We start from the raw sequence: 25,005 nt of genomic DNA, 5'->3' as shown, positions 1-25,005 counted from the left end.
GAGCTGGGGACTTGATGTCAGCAGCCTACAGACAGCCACTGACCACAAGAGCTAGGGAGAGGGGCCCTGGGGGAGCCCCAACCCATAAAGTCCAGGGGAGATGCCCTCCAAGGAGGATGAGAAAGAGCAGGAAGCATGGCAGAAAGAACCAAGGGGGAGTGGTCCCAGAGCAGCCGAGGAAGGGGAGAGTTCCAAGAAGCTGGCCACCTCTGACCACCTCCCTGCTCCCTTCTTGGCTCCCTCCCATCTGGATCACTGTGGGAGCCTCCTTCCTGGTCACCCTGCCTCTGCCCTGCCCCCCACAGTCCATCCTAACACAGCACTCAGAGTGATGCTCTTAGTACTTACATCAGATCACGGCACTCCTCTGCTCCAAAACTTCAGTGGCTCCCTGTTTCACTTGAAATAAAAGCTGAAGTCCTTTCCATTCCCTAAAGACCTTCCTTCAGCCCCACTGACCTCCTCGCTCTTCCTTGAGCCTCTGCCACAGGATCTTTGCTCTAGCTGTTCCTACTGTCTGGAATGCTCTTCCCACAGATATCTCTCATCCTCTTTGTGCTACAATCTCTCCCTCTCCCTGCCCATAACCTAGCTCTGCTGAGTCCTCCACCTGGCTTTCCTTCTTCCTCCATAGGCTTACCACCTTCCAGTGTGCTACCTGATTTACTTCCTTATGATATGTATCATTTAGTGTCTCTCTGCCCTTGCTGAAATGTCAGCTCCACAGAGCAGGGACCCGTGCGCTTTTTCCTCTGGTGCCTGACACATAGCAGGAGCTATGTGTCATAGATGAATGAATGAAATTGGGCTGAGCACCACAGTCAGGTCAGGGGTTAAGAGTGCCCTTGGATTCAGCCCAGGGCACCATCTGTCACGCTGGGGAGAATGAATTCAGGAGTAGAGGGGAGACAAAGGCTGAACTGCACTGGGCTTGGGCGTGAGGTGACAGGAGAGTAAAGACAGCGAGTGTAGACAGCTCTCTGAGGTCTGACTGTATGGTTTTGGTATTGTGTTTGCTTTGCATTGCCTTTGGGGAGGCAGAGACTTGGCACATTTCACGCTGATCAGAAAGAACCAGGAGAGAGGGAAGGAGAGACTGCAGGTAGGGGACAGAGAAAGCCAGTGGAATAAAGCCCTGCAGGAAGAACAAGGCTGGTGGCGGGGGGGGGGGTGGGGGGGCATTCGCACGTGAAGGCTGCATCCCCCCATAACAGGAGGAAGGGGGGAGTCTGGCAAGGCTGGAGGCAAAATAATTTGGTGACGGAGGGCGGAGCGGCTTCCCACCTGGTGGCTTCTGTTTACCGGGGAAATGCAGGTAATGTCATCAGCCAAAAGTGAGGGGAGGTTGGAGGTTTGAGAGCAAATGGGGAAGCTCGAAACTGCAGCAGCAAGGACCAAAGAGGGAGCTCCCAGGGAGGCTTAGCTCCTCCGGCAGCATCCGGGGTCCTCTTGAGGGTCGAGCCCATCCATTTGTGGTGACAACCAGTGCTTACATGATTTTCCTCCAATAGTATTTAGTGGTTTGGGTATCAGTCCAGAAAATGCAGACTGTTGGTCCAATCCACGATTGTGGCTTTGCCAAGAGAATGCAAAAGAAGGGCTGTGGTGCAAAAGTAACAAGAGAGGGGCACAAGAGAGCCTTGGAAGTGACAGAGAGGGGACCGTGAGCTAAAGAGGAAAGGAAGAGCCAGGGATAGCCCAAGTAGGGGGCACAGCGTGGGCAGACTGCCAGGGTGCAGCCCCCAGCTCAGCTGCTACAGAGCGCGGCAGTTCGTACCTGCGTCTTAATTTATCAAGGTGGCCGCACGATGACTCGGAGAGGTCAGTGCCACTGGGAGAAAAGTCTAAGTTATTCATAGTTCCCCAGAAATGAGAGGTTTTCCACTCCGCTCAGGGCCATGGGGGGAAGCACCAGGTTTGCTCAGGAGGCAGAGAGACGGGCGAATGGGTTTCCATGGGGGACAAGGCAGGACAAACAGCTTAGGATGGCCTAGTTTGAACGACTCAGGACAGCCTTGGGGCAGAGGGACTGTCCCTGGTTGCCTGGTACCTGGCCCTGGGAGATTGAGGGCAGGGGGAACACTGGCCCGGTGTGGGAGTTAGACAAGAATGTGGCTCAGAGTATGGGCTCTGGTTCACAGCGGAGATGTCAATAATCTGGGCTGTTAGTTTGGCTCTGTGATCAGGGGACACCAAATGATACAGAATCTAAGAAAACGCAGTTAAGACACTGGGTATCATTGGGCAATTTGCTTTAAGTCTCTTTGCCTCAATTTCTTTGTTTCTAAAATGAGGAGCATAATAGCACATACCTCATCGTGTTATTATGTGATCGAGTTAGTAATGAATTAGTAAATGTGACGTGCTTAGAACACCGTTAAGTGTTAGCTCTCATTACTTTGCTATTGTTATTTTATTATTACAGGTACCATGTGGCCTGAGGCCCTCCTTTCTGAGCAAGTTTAGTGGGAGAAAGTGAGGGAGGAAACTGGAAGAGAAGGAAAAAAAAAAAAAGCCTGAGGTCAGAGTGGGTCATTCTGAATGCAGCCAGGGTGTCCCCGGGGGAGTAGGGGATTGCTAGGGAGGGGGAAGGCCAGTGGAGATAGGGAGCTTGGAACGTTTTTCCGCACTGGTTCGGTATGCAGCTCACGAACTAGAATCACACACAATGTCCCTGGGCATAGCCTGCATTTTAGACCATCTGCTCCGTATGTGAAAGAGTAGCACAAACACAGTGTGTTAAAATGAAGAAAGGGGGCCGTCCCTCCCTTGGAGAGGGGTAGGATGGTGCTCTCTCGGGAAGGGTCCCTGGGCCTCGGAAGGTGAGTGGGATTTGGATGGGCGGAGAGGACAGGAGAGGGAGGCCCTGGTCCGGGCACAGGGTGGGCCGTCGCTGAGGTGAGAATGGCTGGGAGAACATGTGGCGACGTGTCACGGGGACAGCGGGGGAGGTGAGTCTGAAAGTGTAGGCTTGGGCCACGGCAACAGATGGAGATGGTGAGACGGACCTTTTGAGATTCTGGTCTGGGTACCTGACGTCAGTGTATAGTGAGGCCTCTAAGTCTGGGTGCTGAGGACCTAGGCCCGTGGCACTGTGGGAGGGGAGAATATTGCTTCAAAAGGAGTCCACAGAAAAACCGTTTGCGTAGGCTTGGATGACACAGGGCACTTCGCTGAGACTGTCCCGAGGATGAAGCCGTGTCTCCATGGCCACGCTCCCATCACCACGCACACATCTGGGAGGAAGGCTCCCCTTCTCCTCCCGGCTGAGCTGGGCCGAGGCTGCAGGTGTCCTGGAGATGCCCACTGGTGTCCCGATGGACAGCTGTCCACCCTCCTCTGTGGGCTGGTGCCTCTTCTGCCCTCAGAAGCTCTGACGCAAAGTAGTTGCACAGGGAGGTCCGTGGGGACGGCTCGGCTCACCGTGGCAGGTGAAAGTGAACTCCCTGTTACCTCTGCCAAGAGATGAATAATTGTGAGCAGCCTGGAAACACTAGACTGCAGCACATAACTGAGAGCAGCAAGCAAGAGATGCTTTAAGCTGTTAAAGGCTTTGTGAGCATGCACAAAATCCTATTATCCCCAGTATCTGTGGAAAAGCTACGCGCAGCAAACTTTCTGGTGCTCATAAAGCATTGTTGCTAGTTGCAACGTGGAGCTTTTCGTTACTGCTTCATCCAGTTGAACCTTCAGGTAATCTCATCAGAGGGGGCTGCACTCTGACAAGGCGAAAGAGAGGGTGGCTGATTACGGGAAGAACGCAGCCCTTTCCATGAATATATCTCCGGCACCATTTGCTCTGAATAAGGATAATCATGTCTCGCAATCTGGAAACCATGTTATTTAGAAAATTAGGATAAGTGCAAAACAAAGCAAGAGTGGGGGGAGAAAAATAACTTTCATCTTAGAATACAAGAACGCTGACAACAAGATAAATCATGCAACATTTTCCCCTGTGAGATTTGCATGAATGTGATTTCTTGTGGTTGCTGTTCCACGGGTGATCATTAATTTTTATATCAATCATTTAATACAGTCCCTCGCAAGGAAAAAAAGATCAGAATATCCAGGCAGACCTCGCATTGCCAATGAAAATCAAGCGCCTTTTTGGCTTGATTTTGCCTCTTGTAAAACCCGTGTTTGTGGAGAGAGAGCTCTTGATATTCATATTCTAAGTGTTTCAGATTTTATAGCTGGCCCAAGCCCCAGAACAAGTGTTTAGTCTGAGGTCCACACATCTCCATGGAGTCTTGTGATAAAATCAACGGGTGTATAAATTTGGTCAGGAATATAAAACACATAGGGTTTTTTTTTTTAAGATTTATTTATTTATTTGAGAGAGGGGGAGAGAGAGGGAGCATGTGAGTGGGGGGAAGGGCAGAGGGAGAGGAGAGAGAGAGAATCTCAAGCAAACTCCAAGCTGAGTGTGGAGGCCAATGCTGGGCTCAGTCTCACGACCCTGAGATCATGGCCTGAGCTGAAATCAAGAGTCAGACGCTTAACCAACTGAGCCCCCCCAGGTGATCCTAAAATACATCTTTATGTCCACTAATCTCCACCTGGCATTAGCAATCATCTCAATGATGAATGGAGGCTACAGTTCGATATACCGTGAGCCACACCTGGGCTTTTGTTTCCAGGGCTAATCACAGATCTAAGCATATTACATCCCAGTTTTTATGGACGTCTTGAAATACTTAGGTATCCTCCTGTCTGCATTCAAATTTATGATCGTTGTTAAACCCACACTAGATCTTGTTACTGAATGCGTTAAAGAAGCATATGGGTTACTATCTCAAGGCTTTTTAAAAATTTGAAAATGGTATTTCCACATAATTGGTTTCCTTTGTATTTCTGTGCATTTTGCTGTATTGAGGCATTTTTATTCTGGGAAGGGCCGTGGAGGCTGAGCCAGACTGCACAGGTGTCTCTGGCACAAAGGTTTTAGGATCTCTGCACAGCTCCAGACAAGTGGATTCTCTAAGCTCGTTAAAGCTGATGCCAGGCCCTTCCCAAAGCCTGCTAAATCCCAAAGCAGCTCAGGGCTTGGGACCTGGACATGGGTGTCTTTCAAAAGCTCCCCAGATGATGAGGATGCAGCCAGCCCAGATCAGAGGGCTGTTATTTAGAGGCCTCTGACTTAGAGCCTCTGTATCCCAAATAACCAGGACCTCAGAAGTGGGGGTTGGTGCACTAGGGAGGGGTCATCACAGAGAGACAGGGTCTTGTTAACTTCTGGAAATATGCGTGGGGGACCCCAGTTTGCATTTGGGTCACTCATTCCAGAAGTGTGTGCCTGGGGCATGGTCACTATCCTCTCTGAGCCTCAGTTTCTTCATCTATAACACAGGCTTGCTATGAGAAAGGAAGAAAATGCTGGTGAGCTTACAGCTCTTTGCGGGGAGGCTGACACATTGCAAGTGGGCTGTCATTGTTTTTGGTGATGCTGATGACATTCTAGTTTGCAGGCTGGCAACTCTGAGGGAAGCAGTGGTTATAGAGTGACAGCAAGACCTGGCTTCCAAAGCTTGGTGGGGCATTTCTTCTGGCGGTTACGGTGCTGCTGAGTTAGGGGGGCTCCTGCCAGCTCAGCTGTTCCCTACGCCTACGGGATGGGGCTGACATGTCACCAGGAGTCCAGGGCTGTCTGCTGATGCCCCTTCCATGGTCGTGAGAATCCCGTGTCACTCCTGGCTACCCCCATCTTGGTGCAGGAAACCAAGCATCTCATTTTGCAAAGAAGCCCCTTCCCATCTGTGGGCCAGAAGCTATTTTTCCTCTCTATGGAGGGACTTTGAATAAATCTCTTCTGAGAGACGATTTTAAATGGTTTCCCAAAGTGGGCCTCCAAGCTAATAACAGAAGGTGCTATGGTTTCGTGGGCAGCTAAATGCTTCAAGCCTTTCAAGATCACATGCTTTGAAGGAAAGTTTTCTTTTACAGACTTTCTTCTAGATTTTCCAGAACCTTCTAGGGGCCCATCTTCCATGCATTCACCCAGGGCCGTGCCCTGTCATAAATCCAGGGAAAACGTAGGAGCCATACTGTATTAGTGCGCTCAGGCTGCCATAACAAAACACCACAGTGAGGGTGGGCCTGACCACAGAGATTCGTTTTCTCACACTTCTGGAGCCTGCAAGTCTAAGATCAAGGCGTCTCCTCACACCTCTCTCCTGGGCTTTTTTTTTTTTTTTTAAAGATTTTATTTATTTATTTGAGAGAGAGAATGAGAGAGAGAGAGCACATGAGAGGGGGGAGGGTCAGAGGGAGAAGCAGACTCCCCGCCGAGCAGGGAGCCCGATGCGGGACTCGATCCTGGGACTCCAGGATCATGACCTGAGCCGAAGGCAGTCGCTTAACCGACTGAGCCACCCAGGCGCCCACAGCCATGAATTTCTTTTTTTTTTTTTTTTTAAAGATTTTATTTATTTGAGAGAGAGAATGAGAGACAGAGAGCACAAGAGGGGAGAGGGTCAGAGGGAGAAGCAGACTCCCTGCCGAGCAGGGAGCCCGATGCGGGACTCGATCCCGGGACTCCAGGATCATGACCCGAGCCGAAGGCAGTCGCTTAACCAACTGAGCCACCCAGGCGCCCTCTCCTGGGCTTATTGACGCCATCTTTTCTCTGTCTCTTCACATGGTCTTCCCTGTGCATAGGTCTGTGTCCTAATCTCTTCTTATGTGGGCTCCAGTCATATTGGATTAGGACCCACCTCGTGACCTCATTAAACCCTCTTTAAAAAAGACCTTCTCCCCAAGTACAGTCACATTCTCTGTACTTCAACATACGAATGAGGTGGAGGGGTAGAGTTCAACCCCTAACACACATGATTTCTTCCTACTCCTTGAGTACTCCTCATAGGACCCAGGGGTGTCAAGAAAATGCAGGGACCCATGGCATCAGTTGGGAACGTCAGACATGGAGAACTTCAGTCTCAGGATGGGTTATGCTTCAAATTCTCCGGCACAAAGGGCTGGCATGGCCCCTAAAGACACCCTGAGCTGATGGTTCAAGATCAGCGCTACTCAGTGGCACTCTCTCGAAGAAGTATCAAAACCCAACCCCTCCCCCCACCCCGCGTCTTTACAAAAGGAGACGGGGGGGGTGGTGCATTCAAGAGAATACAGCGTCATCCCTGTGTTTTCTCTGAGCCTGGGAGTGGATAGACATATTGGGAGTCAAGTCGGCTTTCCTTTTGGCCCAGCCTTCTGTGAACGGGTCCTGCGCACACACATTCTGCCTTGTGGGCTCTGTGGGAGCTGGGCTGCTCACGGCTTACAGCAGCAGAAGTCAGCAGGTAGGAGATGACATTTGAGAATTGTTCAAATAGACCCCAGGCCTAGCAGATATGCTGGACACAGTGTTAGGAGAGCAAGAACAAAGCAGCACCAGGAAGAACTGTTTAAAAATTTAAAAGAATCTTTCCCTTTATCAGCTACACTGTGGGCTATTATTCTAGCAATTTCCAGAATGTGAAACTGGCCCCCAGCAGAACAGAGAGTAGAATGGAAGAGGGTAAATCAGTGACATTTTCAATATCCCGCATCCACGGAAGCTGAGGAATAGATTGTTTTCTGGGAGAGAAACAAATAAAATTAGCGGATCGGAAGGACCCTCAGTGAGGCTGCCTGCTTCAGGACATCTAAGCCATTCAAAGCATGGGATTCCTGTATGCATCTTAAAATTCTGTACATTCACAAGTCAAAATAGGGGATAGGGAGTATCTGGGGCAAGTAACTCTGGCCACTGGAACAAAGCAAACCTCCAAATCTCAGTGGCTTACTTGAGATTTTCATAAAAACCCATTGTGGATGTTTGTGGTTAGCAGGTAGCCTTCCTCGTGTCCATTCTGGGACCTTGGCTCCTTCCACATGTGGCTCTCGCTCCTTCAGCAGGTGGCTTCTGAGGTCCCCGTGCCATGGGAGAGAGGGAGTAGCAATTATGTGAGGCCTTGGGTGACATACCTCTCCTGAGTCACACACACTGGTAAGAATGAGTCTACACTGGTAGAAGTTGCCCAGATCTTTCCCCTGGGTGATATCTTGTTGGGGTTAGGTCTGTCAGAGGGTGGTTGCAGGCTCAAGTACAGCATTGCATGATTCCCTGCTCATCCTAGGGACCCAAACAGAAGTTGGAATTCAGTAAAAGAGACTGAGAGCCATCATTTTCTCAGTCTATGAGAGTCCCCTCCAGTTGTTAGAATTCTTTCCTGCTCAAAGTCTTAAAAGTTGGAAAGATTGTGAAATCTATGGGTGTTGTAACTCATCAGGCAGCAAGCCACTAAGCTACAGGCCCAGGTGCACTGAGGAGGGACATCTAATGGTTGAGTTTCATTTTGTGGCGAGACCCAAGCAAACCAGATCTGGGTTTGTCTTTCCTCGGCTATAAATCACCCAACATCCCCCAGATCACTGAATGGCATGAAGGCATGTAATTTCTGGTCTTCAGACTCTACTGTGGTGGCAGCTTCCTCATCCCTAAGGCCACTCCCCCAGGTCCCCACTAACTATCAGTAACTATTGGGTCAGCCATTTTGTGCTCAGGGTCCATCTGAGTTTTTCTTAAGTGGCTGTCCTTACTCTCTGAGCCTCTGTGAACACTGGACACCACTTTACAGCAGGTACACCCTAGGAAATGCTCAGGCCTGACCACCTGGGGTAGGACAAGAGGGCCGAGGGTCTGTCCAACCAGGCAGGACAGGGTCAGCCACCAGGGAGCCAACATCCAATCACAGGTCTGTGCCTTGGGTAAAAGCCAAATGTGCACATAAGGACTCATGGTGCTCCAATGGTGAGGTCTGTGTCCCTTGCCCCAGCATCAGTGACCCTTGCTGTCCCCGAAGTTATTGGGTCATTATCTCCAACTTGCCCCTCCCATGCGCACCATATGCCCTACTGGCTATGTTATAATGAATGGGAAGTCCTTATTATATGAGAGCTAATAAGAACGGGCTGTTTCATCTGGTGGAACTATGGCAGGCTGTTCAGTCCTGGCCTCTTCCTCATCCCAAAAGGCAGGCAACCCTGTACCTGCTGTCCCCTTCTGTAGATTTTTGGGAGTGGTCATTGGTAAGGCCTTTCATTTAGCCCAGACCAGGTTGGTTTCAGTGATAGAGCTCAGAAAGAGCAAGGACACCCTTCGAGTATGTTTTAAACCATGGTGATAGGATGCTCTTTGAAGCATGTGGACATTCCAGGCTCCTTCCAGATCGCTACACTTGGTCTCAAAGTTCTGGCTTAACACCTTTGGTGTTAAAGACATAGAATTAAATATAATTCACTTTTCTCCTATGGTGAAGCATAATTTACCTCTAATTGCATCCTACCAGCTCCTCTTCTGTCCTAGGCAAAATTGCAGGCTAAATGATAGTAGAACATGGATGCATAGAGAGGGGAGTGAATGCACTGTTAGCACCCGTCCCCCTTCTGGCTGCTTCCACACCAAGGTTCTAAAGCAATCTTCAACACTTTCCTGGAATTCTAATTTTAAGTTCTGAGAAAAGAGCAAAGACTGTGCGTAAGATGTACATCTAAATTATCTTTAGATCCCTGGCAGCATTTAGCTCTGAGCTCTGGTCTTAGTAAACATGTAGATGGTATTGAATTGAATGACCAAAGAAGGTAAATTATTACAAATTATTACAAAGCATCAGGCTGGGAATACAGAGGGATAAATGGTTAATACCTACTTGGTTGGAGCTGCTCTTGCAAGAGGAGGGACTGTCCAAAGGAAGGAGTCTGTGAACAGGGCAGAAATGGAAGGACAGAAGTAGGAGTGGGGGGAGGCCCACATAGGAAAGTCCTAAGTGGGAGGGAAAGAGGGGAAGGCAAAGGAGTTGGGGGAGGACAGGGGCAGGATGACCTAAATGTGCGTGATTGAGGCTGCTTTGGGCTTTTTTCCTAACACAGAACCCCAGGTCCTCTCTGACAGTAGCATGCTATCAGGCTGGGTAGCAAGGCCAGGCTAAATTTTAAACCGGTAAGAACATAGACGTGATATTATTTGTTTCCTCCCCAATATTATTCTTTCAAACACATCAGCAACAACCACAAAAATTAAAAGAAAAGGAAAAAGCCCTCCCAACACACCTTCCATGCTCAATAAATTAGGCTGCTTTCAATATGTATGCATTTCTTTCCTCCTCTGAATCACATGTCATTTTACCAAGCTTCATTTTAATTCTTCATCTTGTGTTAAGAGAAATGACTTGCATCCACTGGCAATAGAATCCAGGTATTTAGAGGTTCTCACCACTGAGGTGCTTAAATTGAGATATGTTTTGAGGTCCATATTTGTAAATCCGATTTCTGAGAGATGGTAATAAATAAAGCAGAAGATTGAAATTGAATTTTTGTTAAAGGACTTTAGGAGGAAAGCCATTACGCATCTGTCCAATTTAAGGGGATAGAACAGATATTTCAACCATGAAAAGCCAGTTCACTGTCTCCAGGATGGCAGAGAAGAACATGGAGGAGCAGGGGCACCTCTGGGAGTCCTGATTTTGAAGAGAATGAGCCTGTGCTTTGGGAAGTGGGTTATCTACCAGAAGTGGGTTACCTATCAAAAGTGGGTTATCTACCCAAAAAAGATTGGTAGGTTGGGGGTAACAAATTAAATGTTCTCTTAGTCAGAAATGTATGTTGTTTTGAACAGATTTTACCAGCAGACAGAAGGCTAAAATTTGCCTGCACTTGGATTACCGAATGGGGTCATTTACATAATTTGTATTAAATGTTCCTCCAGTGTTGCTTTTAACAATGTACATGGGCTTCAGTGGCTTCCAAAGTGACTTCAGTCTGATACCAGGAAGAATTTGTGTCCATGGGAAGGAGGCATCTGGAAGACTAGCTCCAGAGTGGTAGGGCTTCACTCCCCAAGGGAGAAGGTGGGAGAGGCCCCCAGTACAAGGCCTCCAGGTTCTGTGAGGTCAAATACATAGGTCAGGCCATGAGAGGAGCCCATGCTAATGAAGGTTCTGGAGCTGAAGGTCAGTTAAGTCCACTTCTGCTTGGGAGATGGTCATAGGGACTGCGGGAGCTTGTGTGGCCCCAGAACACCTTATAATCTAGTATCTCCAGGCGCTGGTCACAAACCACAGGAACCCATCAGAGTGTTTATTGAATTATAGGCTCTTCGATTCCCCTTCTGCCACCTTTTTTTTAAGGGTAAGATTTTTTTTTCCTCTTATATTCCAAGTCTACATGACAAAATGTAGAGAAAATTATATTTACTTCTCTCCTAAGAGATGTCAGTGAAGTCTCCTGTTACTTCAGGTATATGTGCCTATGAGTTGGGGAGAAAGTTTACTGAAGATAGACTGGAGACTTTCACAGAGAAGTTTTATTTTCTGTACTCCTTCCTGGCTGGCTGACCTGTCAACTCCCTTAAAATTCTCCCATTAGAATTCTGATATTTGTCATTTTCATCTAGAGAAAAGCCAAATGTAACTTGTGAACAACAACATCCTGTAAGACATCAGAGAAGGATGTTGCATAGCTCCTGGGTGGTCTGGGGGCTGCAGAACTTCCTTGGTTGGCTTGCTTCTTTGGCTGACAGACCAGGATGGACAGCAAGGGACACCAGTGGTCACCCTTGGAGCAGGCACAGACCCTGTGGGTGAGGTTGGTGTAGAGGAGGGAAAAAAATCTTTTTTTCAACTATTCTAGGTTCTCAGCTAGGGTGCCTGTAAGAAAAGACAGATTAGCAGGAGAAAAGCAAACAGATATTTATTAACATCTCATATATACCTGGGAGAAACTCAAGAATGGGTAAACTTCAAGAGGTGGCTTAGAACTTGAGCTTGAACACCATCTTCAGCTAAAACAAAGGAAGAGGGGTGTGGAAGATACCAGTTGTGGGAAGGGGTCCAGGAAAAGTATTATAAATAAGGGTAAGGTTTGTTAGGCAGATTTAAGTCAGTGCTGTCTCCATGGATGAGTCTCTTGTGATTTGGAGTCATCTTTCTCTTCCTAGTATAGAGCAGAGTGGGGTGGGGAACCCTTGCAAATGGAGATTTTTTATAAAAGTAATTTTCCCTTACAAAAGGGGAACTTCTGCTCTGTTTTCAGAGCTTCTGTGTCTGCTGTTTCTCAAAATAATCTTTATGACAAAGAGGCATATTTCAGGGTGGCATATTCTGGTCTCCTACAGTGGCCATTCCTGGGGCTTGAGCAAGGACAGGAGGATAGGGACACCCAAGAGGCATATATCTGAGGGAGAGTGTTGACAAGGGCAATGAAGGGCACAACCCACACAGACACTTGGGGCACAAGCCTGGACATTTTGGGGAGACTATTAGGCTGGACAAGCTAGCACAGCTTATCAGCATGCCAGTCCTGCCAGTGTCTTCAGTGCCCAATCAGGGAAAAACCTTCTGGAAACTCAGTCCAGCCCATCCTCCTCTCAATTGGTACTGGGAGCATAGAGAGAATGTGGCATCAGAAATCTAGCCTTGAAGTAATATAACAATGATGTCCCGGATAACGTGTATTGAGAACTTGGAGCCATGCACTGCTCTAAGCACTTGACATATAGCACGTCTCATTTAAATATCACAACAACCCAGAGAGGTAAGGATGGATATTATCCTTCACTATACAGGGGAGGACATTGGGACACAGAAAGGCTAAGTTGGCTAAGGTCAACTAATGAGCAGTGGAACCAGGGCTGGAAGCATGCAGTCTGAAACCTGGGTCCAAGCCCAGGAACCACATCACTGGTCTCCCATTGAAAGGCTGGGAGACTCTGCAGTGTCCCTGCATTTTTACATCCACAGCCTCAAGTGGCCCTCATAATGACTCTGTGGTGTAGGCAGGCGGGTAGTATGACTCCATCTTATAGGTGAGGAAGCCTTAAGTCTGGGAGGAAAGAGGAAAACGACTTGCTTAACTTCACACAGCTGGACTTTGGAGAAGGTAGAACAAGAATATTGGCCTCTGCTGCACGGTTCATTTTTCTGTACCTCATGGCCATCTCCATGCTACCTCTACACACAGCCCAGGGAAGGAATGATTTAGGAGACCTTGAACACCAGAACATTTGCATGATGAAGAGTGAGGAGAGGGAGAGAAATGACACTGGAAGCCAACTTCATTTTCTCCATACGGCCTCTGATAATAATGGAAAGACAAACAACCCAATTAAAAATTGGGCAAAGGATCTGAATAGACATTTCTCCAAAGAAGATATACAAATGGCCAATAAGCCCATGAAAAGATGTTCAACATCATTAGCCATCAGGGAATGCAAATCACAACCACAACAAGATGCTACTTCACACCCACTAGAATAGCTATAATCAAAAAGATAGACGTTAACAAGGGTAAGTGAGGATGTAGAGAAATGAGAACCCTCATTACACTGCTGGTGGGAATATAAAATGGTGCAGTCACTTTGGAAAAGATTAGCAGCTCTTCGAGAGATTAAACATAGAGTGACCGTATGACTCAGCAAATCCACTCCTAGGTATATACCCAAGAGAAATGAAAATATGTCCATGTCCATATAAACACCCGTACATGGATGTTCACAGCAGCATTATTCATACCAGCCAAAATGGAAACAGCCAAAATGTCCATCAATGGATGAACGTATAAACAAAAGGTAGTACAGTATCCAGCCATAAAAAGGAATGAAGTACAGATATATGTTACAACATGGATAAAGCTTGAAGATATTATGCTAAGTGAAAGAAGTCAACCACAATGGGCCACATATTATATAATTCTGCTTATATGATATATATCCAGAATAGGCAAATCCATAGAGACAAAGTAGATTAGTGATCGTATATAGCTGGGGGTGGTAATGAGGGGGCTGACTGGTCATGAGTATGGGGTTTCTAGTTGGGTGATGAAAATGTTCTAAAATAGGTGGTGATGATGGTTGCATAACTCTGTGAATATCCTAAAACTACTGAATTTTTACACTTTAAACAGGTGAATTTTATCATATGTGGATACTACCTCAATATAACTATTAGATATTAAGGAAAACAAAAAAGCAAAAAACAAAAGCCTCAGCCTACTAAGATTTCCTCTTCAGCCAGATCTGATGTGATGCCCTGGCCTGTGGTCCTATGAGTTAACTCATTCCATTTTGCATCCCCTCCATGTTCTGTTGGACTATTTGCTGGACATTCTACAGCATCTCTTAGTCTCTTTTAGACTTGGATATTGGTGGTAATTGCCTAGTAGTGACTTTGACCCCTTTCTGCTCTCTATGGTTCATGTTCAAACAAGCCTGCTAATGCCTCCTGACAGCTTGCCTTTGCCTTCAACACTCCCACTCATTTCCTGCCCCAAGGATAGTAGGCAGGCCCACTGGGCCACTTAGTCAGGACCTGGACAAGACACTGGCCTTGGTCTGGGCTGGGTGAGGATTCAGGACAAAATTAATTTCTCTTAATTTCGTTCTTAATTAATTTTCATAGATCAGAAATAGCCCATATCCCCCAAATGAAAGAAACCAACATTTGATGGTATAACATGCACAGTTTTGACAGTATGAGTGACACAGAAGACTCACTCACACACGCCACCTTGGGTCATCTTGGCCTGTGTGTCCTCACAGGAGTAAAGACTAAGATGTTGAGTGCCCCATAGTGAGTGAGGAAGACCAGCAGCCATCTTGCTTTCTACTCACCTTAACATCTTAGGAAGTGATAGTACTTGTTTTGTGGGGTATGAAAGATGGTCTCCCAGAGAAAGCCAACTATACAACTGATAATAGAATAAAAGAAAGTGATGGCTGCTCACCAGAAATAAGTTTGGGACAAATTAAAAGGACGGACACACTTAGCCATGGTTTAGATCTGAGATCTGGTAGTGTCTCTTTTACACCCTATGCCAAGACAAGAAAATGCCATTCAAGAAATTTGTTCAGTAAGTGGCACAAGGGATGTTGACTGGTTCATAGGGAGAAAATACAGTTTTGGTGCATGCCTGGAGACTGCTTGTGATAGAAGGTGCACACGAGAACCCAAGGCGCCCTAGAGATTTGATTCAGAGATAAAGCAATGGTCTAGATAACATGCCTGAATTCATTAGTTGGGGGATTCCTGGTGGTCTCAAGATTACTCCTCAAGAAAGTCAACACCGGGGTGGGCAGCCTAAGGAAGCTGGTGTCCTCCACTGGTGATGACCCTGGCCCTCCAGGCTGGGACCCTAGCCCTCCAGCCTGGGACTGAGGCTGGGATGTAAGTGTAGGGAATCATAGACACTGAACACCAGAGCTGAAAGGAGCCTCAGAGATAGCCTCCCCGTCATTTATAGGTGAGAAAACTGGGGTTGGGAGGGGTAGAATGAGTGTGCCCAAATTGTGGGAGAAATAGAGCCTGTGGCCTTTCCTTACTAGAGAATAAAATGGTTGCTTCCTCCTCAGTATCTGTCAGCTTGTGCTAGAGGATGCCTCCCAGGTGGGTCCCGGCTGAGCTAGATTTGCACTGAGTCAGGGTGACAAGGAGCAGCAGTCCCAGAAGCACAAGGGTGGTTTTGGGTTTGTGGGCATACAACTTGGGGAGACTCAGAGCTTCATGGTGTTGAGTCCTATAATAAAGGCCCTTGGTCAATCTGATTTTCCTTTCTGTGCCTGTCATTTGTATGTCTAGACTATTTCCATCTTTCATCTTCATTTCATTCCTCCCTCCGTCCCTCTTATGCCCTCTCTCCAGACCCATTCCACACATGCACCCTCCATCCCCCGCTGCATTCATTAATGTATTCATATGTTCATTCATCGAACAAAAAATTTGTCAATTGCTCACTGATGTGCTGGACCCAGTGCTGGGCAGTGGGGATGCAGGATGACATGGGTCTTGTCCTCATCGAGCTAATAGCCCAATAAAGAAAAGAGAAAGTAATATTCTCACACACCCACTGTGTGGGGGGCATGCTCACAAAATCACAAGTGCAGTAAGTTGTGCTTACACGAGTGTATGTGAGCATATAATAGGGGGCTCTGGCTTTATGGGGGGCTTCCCTGAGGAAACGTTGATTGAGCTAAGGCTGAGGTTGGAGGAAGAGGTATAGAGGCAGAGAAGAAAGCAGTGTAAGCAGTGTCCCAGGCAGGGGCGTAGCAAGGGCTCCAAGGCTGGAAAAAGAGAAAGAAGGGTCACTGGGGGGAGCTGTGGAGATGATGATGGTGAGGTGAGGCATGCAAGTCCTCAAAAGTCACTTTAAGATTCTGGGCTTTCTTCTCAGAGCAAGTGGGAGCCCACAGAGTGTTCAGGGGAATGATGTGATCAGATCACGGGAGTCTGGCTGCTGAGTGGAGGCCAGATGAATGGAGCCATTGGGAGGTGGGTGCTGTGGTCCAGGTGGTGACAGCTTAGAGTGATGGTGGAGGAGGTCGTGGTCTGGTGGTCATGGCGGGTGTGAGGGGAAAGGACTGCAACTGAGCCATAGTTAAGAGTCATTGTCTGCAGGACTTGGTGATGGATTGACCAGTACCTGGGGAGCAGAGCGCTGAGCAAATGGCACCTGGATTTCTTTCTGGATCCTGCAGCTTCCTGTTCAATCTGAATGAATGGGGTGTGGGGGCAGAGGGAGGTACAGAAGGCTCTGGGCCCCCTCCTGTAACAGCATCTGAGGCTCTTTCCAGAGACAGCTGCCCCGCCCCCCGATGGTGCCTGGAGCATCTCGGGAAAAGTGGCTTTCATGTTCTCAGGGCGCTCACTGTTCATACTCTAGTGACACAGCTGAGAATTCTCACTAGATTACTTTGGCTACAAACCTACTCATTCCCAAACAGTACTTTCTGCTGCTTTTGAACAACAGCTGGCTTCTAAAAATGGTGCAATAAAACTAGACCTTGAATATTTGAATTCTTGTAGTGGTTTCCAAAGCCAGACACACAAGATAATCCACTGGGGTCCAAGAGGAATATATTAGCATTTCTATTTCTATATAATTTCAAATGTCTTTCTATATACACTTATCATCTGTAAAATCTAGTAGTATGGTAGCACATGCATATAATTTAAAATGGATAAAGACAAACCATGAGAGACCCTTGACTCTGGGAAACAAACTGAGGGTTGTGGAAGGGGAGGTGGGGGGGGATGGGGTAACCGGGCGATGAGCATTAAGGAGGGCATGTGATGTGATGAGCACTGGGTGTTATACGCAACTAATGAATAAATGAACACTACATCAAAAACTAACGATGTACTTACTCTATGCTGGCTAATTGAATTTAAATTAAAAAAAAAATGGACAAAGTCAACAGATTGGAGGATGGGCTTCAACTGTTTTTTTCCAGATGAGAACATATATCAAAACTGTTTAGAGGCCACTGCCTACAATAGGTGATATAAATGAACCAGCCACATTGGCTTTAGCTCCTGACCTCCTCCACAGCTCCTCACCTCCATCAAAGCAGTGACTTCTGGCTTCCTCACTTTGCCCCCTTCCCGACCAGGCTCCTTGGTGATAGAGGCACTGGGGAGAGTGTGGTCCGAACAGTATCTCTTCCCAATATCCCTGGAACCACTACCCAACATTCTGAGCTTTGGCAAGGCACATCGTAACTTCTCTTGGCCTCAATCATAAAACCATAGACCTGGAATAGATATTAAATGACTTTAGGCCTGTGGTTCCCAAACCTGGGTACACATAAGGGACGCTTTTAAACACCCAGTGGTACCTCAGCTCCTCCCTGGAGAATGTGATTCATAGGTCTGGGGTGGGACCCAGACATTTGTAATTTTAAAGCACTCCCTTGGTGATTTGGAGGCACAACCAGGTTTGGGAACCAGCAATGTGGGCCAGCTTTTCATCCTGCCCTTGAAGGGAAGACTTGAGACCCTGGGAAGTACAGAGGACATTCAGGGAGACCAGGAGACAGGCTGAGATCCGGGGGTAATTCTGGAAATATCAACTTTTCTTGCTTGATGACATACTTTCCATCGTCTTTAAGACTCTAATGAGCTATTTAAATATTTATGAAACAATATGAGTTAAATGAATGAAATGCATCAAAAGATGGAATTAAGCCAGCATGCCCTTGAAAACTCTCTCTCTGGAGCATTGGTGGGGAAGTCGGAAATCATTTGCACTCATTGACATCCTTCTCCCAGTGTCCTCTTCTTCCAGGGCATCACTGTCCAAAGCAGGAAGGATGTGTTCTTGTGATGCTCTTTTGCCTCCAGAGGCCCGGGTAGCTTTGGGCAGGCTTTCTGGCCCAGGACGTGATGCTACCACACTATGTCCAGTTGCACAAGCAGAAAACCTAGGAGTCCTTCTTGGTCCTTCTTCGTCTCTGCCAAATCCAACCCATTGCTCAAGATTTTGCCATTAAAAAGCTTAAATCTGTCAACCTCAGTTTCTATTCCACTGCCCTAGGCAAAGCTACCAGCATTTCTCCCCAGGATGACAGTAAGACCCTCCTTCCTCCTCTGTCTCCCCTCTCCTTGCTACTGACCTGTTTCCCACACTTCAGCTAGCGTGACTTTCAAATTTCGTATCTTTCAGTGGCTTCTCATTTAGAACAAAGATCAGTTTCCTCAATGTGGTCTATAGGCCCGGCTGGTAGGAGCCCTGCCTGCCCACCCAGCCTCATTTCAGGCTCTTCTCCCCCCTTCCACCCCTGCTCTGAGATATAACCACATGGCTGTTCTTTCAGTTTCTTGAATATTCCACTTAAGTCCGTTGTTTATGTACACTCAAATTCAGTGGCTTGGAAGAACAATTGATTTGCTCACAATTCTGGAGTCTGGCGGTTTGGGCTGGGATCACCTAGGTGGTTCTTCTGCTCTTCACAGCATTGGTGGGCTCATTCACGCATAGGTGGTCAGTCAGTGCCTTGGCTGGAGGTGTATGGTCCAGCTGAGGCCCAAGGCACATGAGAAAGACCAGGCCGGACCCCCTTCACCCCATGGCCTTTCATCCGCAGCTTCTTTACAGCATGGTGGACTCGTGATCCCAAGAGGGAGAAAGTGAAAACTGTAAACCCTCTTAAGGCCTGGCTTTGGAAAGTGTGAAACATCACTTCTAGTGCATTCTATTCATCAGTGCAAGTCTTAAGGGTAGCCTAGATCCAAGAGAATGGAAAGTAGATCTAACCCTTTGATGGAAAGGAACATGGGAGGGATTGTTGCAGGCATCTTAAACACAGCCCACCACCCCAGGCTCCCCCTACACAAGGCCACTGCACCTGTCCTGGTTGCCCCTGTGCTTGAGCTCTCATCCACTTTGCCCACTTCCTTAACCAAGTAAGCTCAGTCTAAGCCTTCTGATTTCACCTTACCTGTCCCATGCCAGGGATACTTCCTATGAGCCTATGGGCCACATCCCTTTCTTGAATGCTAGTTTTTCCAGCACTGTGTTGCTTTCCTTCATAGGAATTAGCTTCATTTCTGAGAGTGCACATCTACCTGTGATAATTTAATAAGTGTGTTTCCCTTGCAAGACCATTAACTTCATGAGAGCAAGGACCAACTTGTTTGTTGACACTCCCTATGTCATTCTTATGCTAGAAAGTAGGCTCTGAGTGGAATTTTCTGGCTGAATAAAGTAATTAATACTTGTTCCTGGAGTTACCACACCTCCTGATGGTCACCTCCCCACTTCCCAGGCAAAGGGTCACCAAGAGCCACACCATGGCTTCTCTGCACCCCCAGGACTGGTCCCAGAGCTTGGAGTGTGCTGTCTTCCTGGCCCATTTCAGCCCATATAAAGGGCCTACTCCCCCCTTCTTCCACCTTGGCATCAGAGATGTACCAATTAGTCTTTCATCCTCACCTTCTTATTCATTTCCCTTTGGTATCATTTCGTCCAGTCTTTGTAGGACTCATCATTTGGGCTGATAAATAGTAATGGTCATCTTTCCTTGGGATCAGCTGTACTTGGGACGCATGTACCTAGTGGTTATGTCTGGGAGAAGGATAAACTAGATCACTCCCTGCTTAGGGAGCTACCCTTTTGATTTCATACCTCTCAAGGAGGCTAGGTGAATAGCAGTCCTCTGGAATAGACCTCGGCAGCTGCCTTAGCTCACGCTGTTGGTCTTTGTCTAAAGTATTCAGTCCACTTTCTTGAAAAGCTTCCCTTCTACTGTCTACACTCAGTCATTGACCATGGGCACACTCCACATCAAGTTATCAACACTTACGGCCAACCCGTGAGCTCTGATGTGACCACTCTTGTCAACTTGGAGCAGAGCCTCCTGAGAATTGAGAATTACTCAACTCACTGGCTCCTTCCAGTTCCCCTTGCAGTGCCACACCACCAGATGGCTTTGTGTGGCAGGAGGCTAACCTTGACTCCCCTCACAATGACACCCCTAACCTTGAGGGTATCGTTGGTGCCATCCTGCCCCCCTCACTCACCCTGGCTACAGTGCAGGTCAGAGGTGCAAGCTGTGGCTGAGGAAATGCTGGAGGACTCATGGCCACAGGTCAGCTCCCCCTGCATTGGTGGGGTCGAGCTGCGGTGCCCACCAAGTAAGGGCTGGCATGCTGGTATGGCATGGGGTTGGGTTGTGGTTGTGGATCCCGCACTTACTGACTGTGGATTGTAAACAACTTAATCAACCTCTTGAGTCCTCAGTTTTCCTCATCTATGAGGATTTCATGAGGTACTTGATGTTTGGTGCTTGGTTGTAAGGATTTGGCTGGTCCTAGGTTCTGGAGCAGGCAGAGTGAAGACACTCACCTCTGGAGGGGAGGGTTTGCGGAAGTGGAGGATGGGGTAAGGGTAGAGCAGAGGGGAGCTCCCAGGACCTACTCCAGGGCTGGGGCTGTCCCTCAGGGCCCAAGGGACTGGGCTTAGTTTGCTTCCCACACCTACTGGGTATTTATGTGTCTCCTCCTTCTTCTCTGTTCTTCCTTCCTCCCTCCCTCCCTCCCCTCCCTCATTCCCTCCCTCACTCCTTTCTTTTCTTCCTTCCCTTTTCTTCATTTCCTTTCCTTTCCCTTCCCTTCCCTTTCCTTTTTCCTGCCATCTCTCTCTCTCTCTCTTTCTTTTTTTCACTTTGAATCACCTCTTCTGTCTGATACTTCCAGAGTACCTTGCAGTGTTTCAGTGATGTCATTTTCGGTCTCATACAAGATGTGCGGCTGCTGGTTGTTCATGCTTATGACCCTAAAACCAGTCTAAGTCACTGGAGATGACAGGCTGAGGTGTATACCAAGGCCAGGCAGGCACAGGATGGTAACAGGAATGTGTTGCAGGCAGAAGGGGTCTGTGATGATGTTACCATCATCTGGGCCAGCGTCCAACCCTGGTGATTCACTCTAGGTTTGCTGGGTCCAGCAGAGGGCTGTACCATCAAGACACTAAACAGTCTGACAGCCCCTTGCCTCTCCCCAGACCATACAGGAAGAGCTAAGTGGCTCTGAGTTGGTGTCCACTGAGTGTGCCAACTTGTGTCCACATGGCAGAGCCCAGGACAGGAAGTCAGTGTCCCTGTCACACAGGACAGACGTGCTGTGCTACCTGCCTCCCAGCCTGGCACACCATCTCCCACTCTTGTTCAAGAAGCTTGGGGTCTGACCTGGCCCCTCTGTTCTCTCAGCCCACCCATAGCAAGGAAGGCCACCTGACACCCCTTGTGAGCCTAGTCGCAGCCCCTAGGACAATCTGGAATAATTTGGACTATCCTGACCTTGGTCTGGACTGCTTACAGAAGACTGGCACCAAGTTGGCCTGCCTGTGGGTTCTGTTTCCACCTGGCATCTCCATTCTTGTGACTGGGTTTCTGGCTTTTGCTAAGGCCCTTCATATGCCTGCACCTGTGATCCCTGCTCAGAAACTGGTCTTCACAGAACTCGGCTTTGGCCTGCATCACTTCTCCTTAGCTCCCCAAACTGGAATCTATCCCTTGAATCTTCTTTTCCCTGTCTCTCTGTGGAATTATCTATCCATCTACCTATTTATTTTTGTCACAGCTTTGTTGAGCTATTCACATACCATTACGATTCACCCACTTAAAGTATACAACTCAGTGTTTTTAGTATATTTAAAGAGTTATTCAGTGATCACCTCAATCAATATCAGAACCTTTTTATCACCCTAAAAGGAAACCCCATACCCACTGGCACTGGCCACTCTACCTTCCTCCAACCTGAGGCAACCATCAGTTTTCTTTCTGTCTCTATGGATTTTCTTATACTGGACATTTCATATAAATGGGATCATGTAATATACTGTCCTTTGTGACTGGCCCCTTTCCCTTAGCATAATGTTTTCAGGGTTCATCCATAGTGTAGCATGTGTCAGTGTTTTATTTATTTTATTGCTAAGTAATATTCCATTGTATGGATATACCATTTTTGTTTATCTATTCATCAGTTAATGAACATTTGCCTAATTGTAGGTCATGAAAATTTGCCCTTATGTTTTCTTCTAAGAGTTCTACAGTTTTAGCTCTTACATTTAGGTCTTTGATCCACTTCAAGTTAATTTTTGTATATGTTGTGAGGTGGGTGGTAAAAATCCTTTCCTTGGCATGCTGTCTGGCACAGTTTGTTGAAAAGACTATTTTCCCCCATTGAATTGTCTTGGCACCCTTGTTGAAAGTCAGTCAGTTATAAATGTGAGGGTTTATTTCTAGACTCGATTCTGTCCTATTGTCTGTCCTTATGCCTGCACCACACTGTCTTGATTATAGTAGCTTTGTGGTACATTTTGAGATCAGAAGTGGAAGTCTTCCAGCTTCGTTCTTTTCAAGGTTTTTTGACTCCCTTGTATTTCCACATGGATTTTAGGTTCAGTTTGTTAATTTCCGCAAAGAAGCCATTTGGAGTTTTGATGGGCATTGTGTTGAGTCTTTAAATCAATTTGGGAAGTATTACCATCTTAACAATATTAGGTCTTCAAATCCATGAACATGGGATGTCTTTCCATTCATTCCCTGAATCTTGAAACTGCCCAGTGCTGCATACCTGTGCAACTCTGTATCTTTGCATATTGCCCACCCCTGGAAATTCAGCCACCGTGTTTTGCCCTGTAAGGTCTCTTACCCCTATACCCCATAGGCCTTTAGCCATATTTGCCTCCCTGACTTGGCTTCCTTCCACTGTCAGCAACTGCCATGCCAACCGTGGGGGCACCTAATTGTCAAGTCCCAAATCAAACTACTCTGGACCACCCACTGTCTACCAATCTCTTAGCTCACAGTCTCCTCCTTGAAGCTGAGGATTCATGGTTATGGGGAGAATTTTCCATCTGTATCATTTCCCTGTGGTGCAGCCAGAGTTGGGAAATAGAAACAGAAGATCACACACATGTGGAAACTTGCAAGAAGGTCCCAGTATCCTGGAGGAGGGGATCTGGGAGACTAAAGGTAGAGGTGGCTTGAAATATCTCAGGTCGGGACAAGCAACGTTGTCTGTGCTGACTAGGTCAGCTCACCAGCACACTTTCATTTATGGAGAATGTACAGGATCCTCATGGCAGGACAGTAGCATAGGTCCCTGAATCCTCTCTGTGTCCTCTCTCCCCACCAGGACCAGGAAGTTTATTTCCACAAAGTAGTCCTTGACAATCAGAAATGCTTTATTTTTCCTGCCTGGGACTGAGAGAAATTGGATAGTTCAGCTTTCCCCTGCAAGCAGGGCCTTCTGAGCCTGGATGCCTGCCATGCCCATGCAGAGACTGGCAAGTGTCACTTCCTTGGGCTTTGGCATCCCTCAACGCAACTGCCATTTCAGCCTTCCACCTGAATATTCCAACAATAGCAAGTGATGCCTGTACGTGATAACACTGGGGCAAATGCTTCCAGAAGGCTGGGCATCTGTGCTCTAAGGACTCCAAAATAGAGTCTATTAACAATGCATAAGTAGACCGTTGTACACTTTGTGCTGATATGAATAAAGATGGGTTGTTTTTCAGTTTGAATTTTCTGTTCTAGGTCTGTAAGGCATAGCTTCGGCAGGTGGAAAAGAAAACCTCCATGGGTGCCAGTTGTTCACTACTGAGAACTTAAGAAAACCCGTGCATCACCAGGGGTACCTTAGGTTAATGGGCTTCTGTTACCCAGAGCTCTATTTTAACATCCTAAACTGTTATATCTATAAAAATTCTTTGACACCTTTCATCTAGTTTAGGTTAATCTACACTAGTCACAGACAAACCCTGAAATACATGAGAATGTATTTCTCACTCATGATAAGTCTCCTGACCATTGCCTTGGGGCCTTGGGGAGGGTCAGTGGCCTCTAAGCATCTCTCCGTCCAGCTGATAAAGTCCTTGTGCCTCCAGGTGTGGCTCTGCGGGGGCAGCATGGAGGTCCTGCCTTGCTCACGAGTGGCCCACATCGAGCGGAAGAAGAAGCCTTACAACAGCAACATTGGTTTCTACACCAAGAGGAATGCCCTCCGGGTTGCGGAGGTCTGGATGGATGATTACAAGTCTCACGTGTACATAGCGTGGAACCTGCCACTAGAGGTAAGGGGTGCAGCCTTCCCCATCGCCCTGGACGAGTGGTCCTGGGTTTGATGGGTCACTGATCCCTTTAATCAGTTGACAGTTCCTCCCCAGAAAGATGCTTACACTTGCAAAAATTATAAGAGCGTTTTGAGGGGTTTCACAGACCTCCAGGTGGTAGAACCCCTACTTTACATGGGGACTGGCACAGTGGGGAGCTCAAAATTCATTTACAAAGAGTAGAGGATCTTGTTGTGTTAATCCCAGTCATGTTCTAGTAATCTGGATGCCCTACTCCTGAACAAGCATTGTATCCAGGAGATTCTCGACCAATGGTTTTGGTACAGGCCCCCATCATTTGCTCTGACTTTGTGCCCTCCCCTGAAGCTCCAGCTGCCCCCAAGACATATGCCCCTACTGTTTACATGACTCTTCAAGTCTCCTCCATATCCTGCCCAGAATACTGAAGCCCCACAGGAGTATTGCATGGTGGCTGTACACTAGCTTGGTTGGAATCCTGCTCTACCACTTACTAGTTATGCAGTCTTGAACAAATCCATTTATCGCCTTTGTCCCTTAGGTTCCTCGCCTAAAAATAGCGATAATAGCAAGTCCTCTTTCCTAGGGTGATTGGGAAAA

At 47.4% G+C, this 25,005-nt stretch overlaps 1 protein-coding gene across 2 annotated transcripts in view; it reads left to right on the top strand.

Annotated features, from left to right (window-relative positions):
- The window catches only part of GALNT17 (polypeptide N-acetylgalactosaminyltransferase 17), a 446,740-nt gene that overhangs the window by 376,009 nt on the left and 45,726 nt on the right, over window positions 1-25,005 (top strand). For both annotated transcript variants that reach the window (XM_045875477.2, XM_054507624.1), the window contains one exon: window positions 24,202-24,387. In XM_045875477.2, the coding sequence (XP_045731433.2) occupies window positions 24,202-24,387 (186 nt within the window). The remainder of the gene's footprint in view (window positions 1-24,201; window positions 24,388-25,005) is intronic.

Source organism: Mirounga angustirostris, unplaced genomic scaffold, assembly GCF_029215605.1.
Source record: "Mirounga angustirostris isolate CCGP_5_RB_7025 unplaced genomic scaffold, mMirAng1.0.hap1 SCAF_5, whole genome shotgun sequence".
In the NCBI taxonomy this organism is placed as follows: domain Eukaryota; kingdom Metazoa; phylum Chordata; class Mammalia; order Carnivora; family Phocidae; genus Mirounga; species Mirounga angustirostris.
The sequence above is the reverse complement of the archived record's forward strand: the minus strand, read 5'-3'. Positions and strand labels throughout refer to the sequence as shown.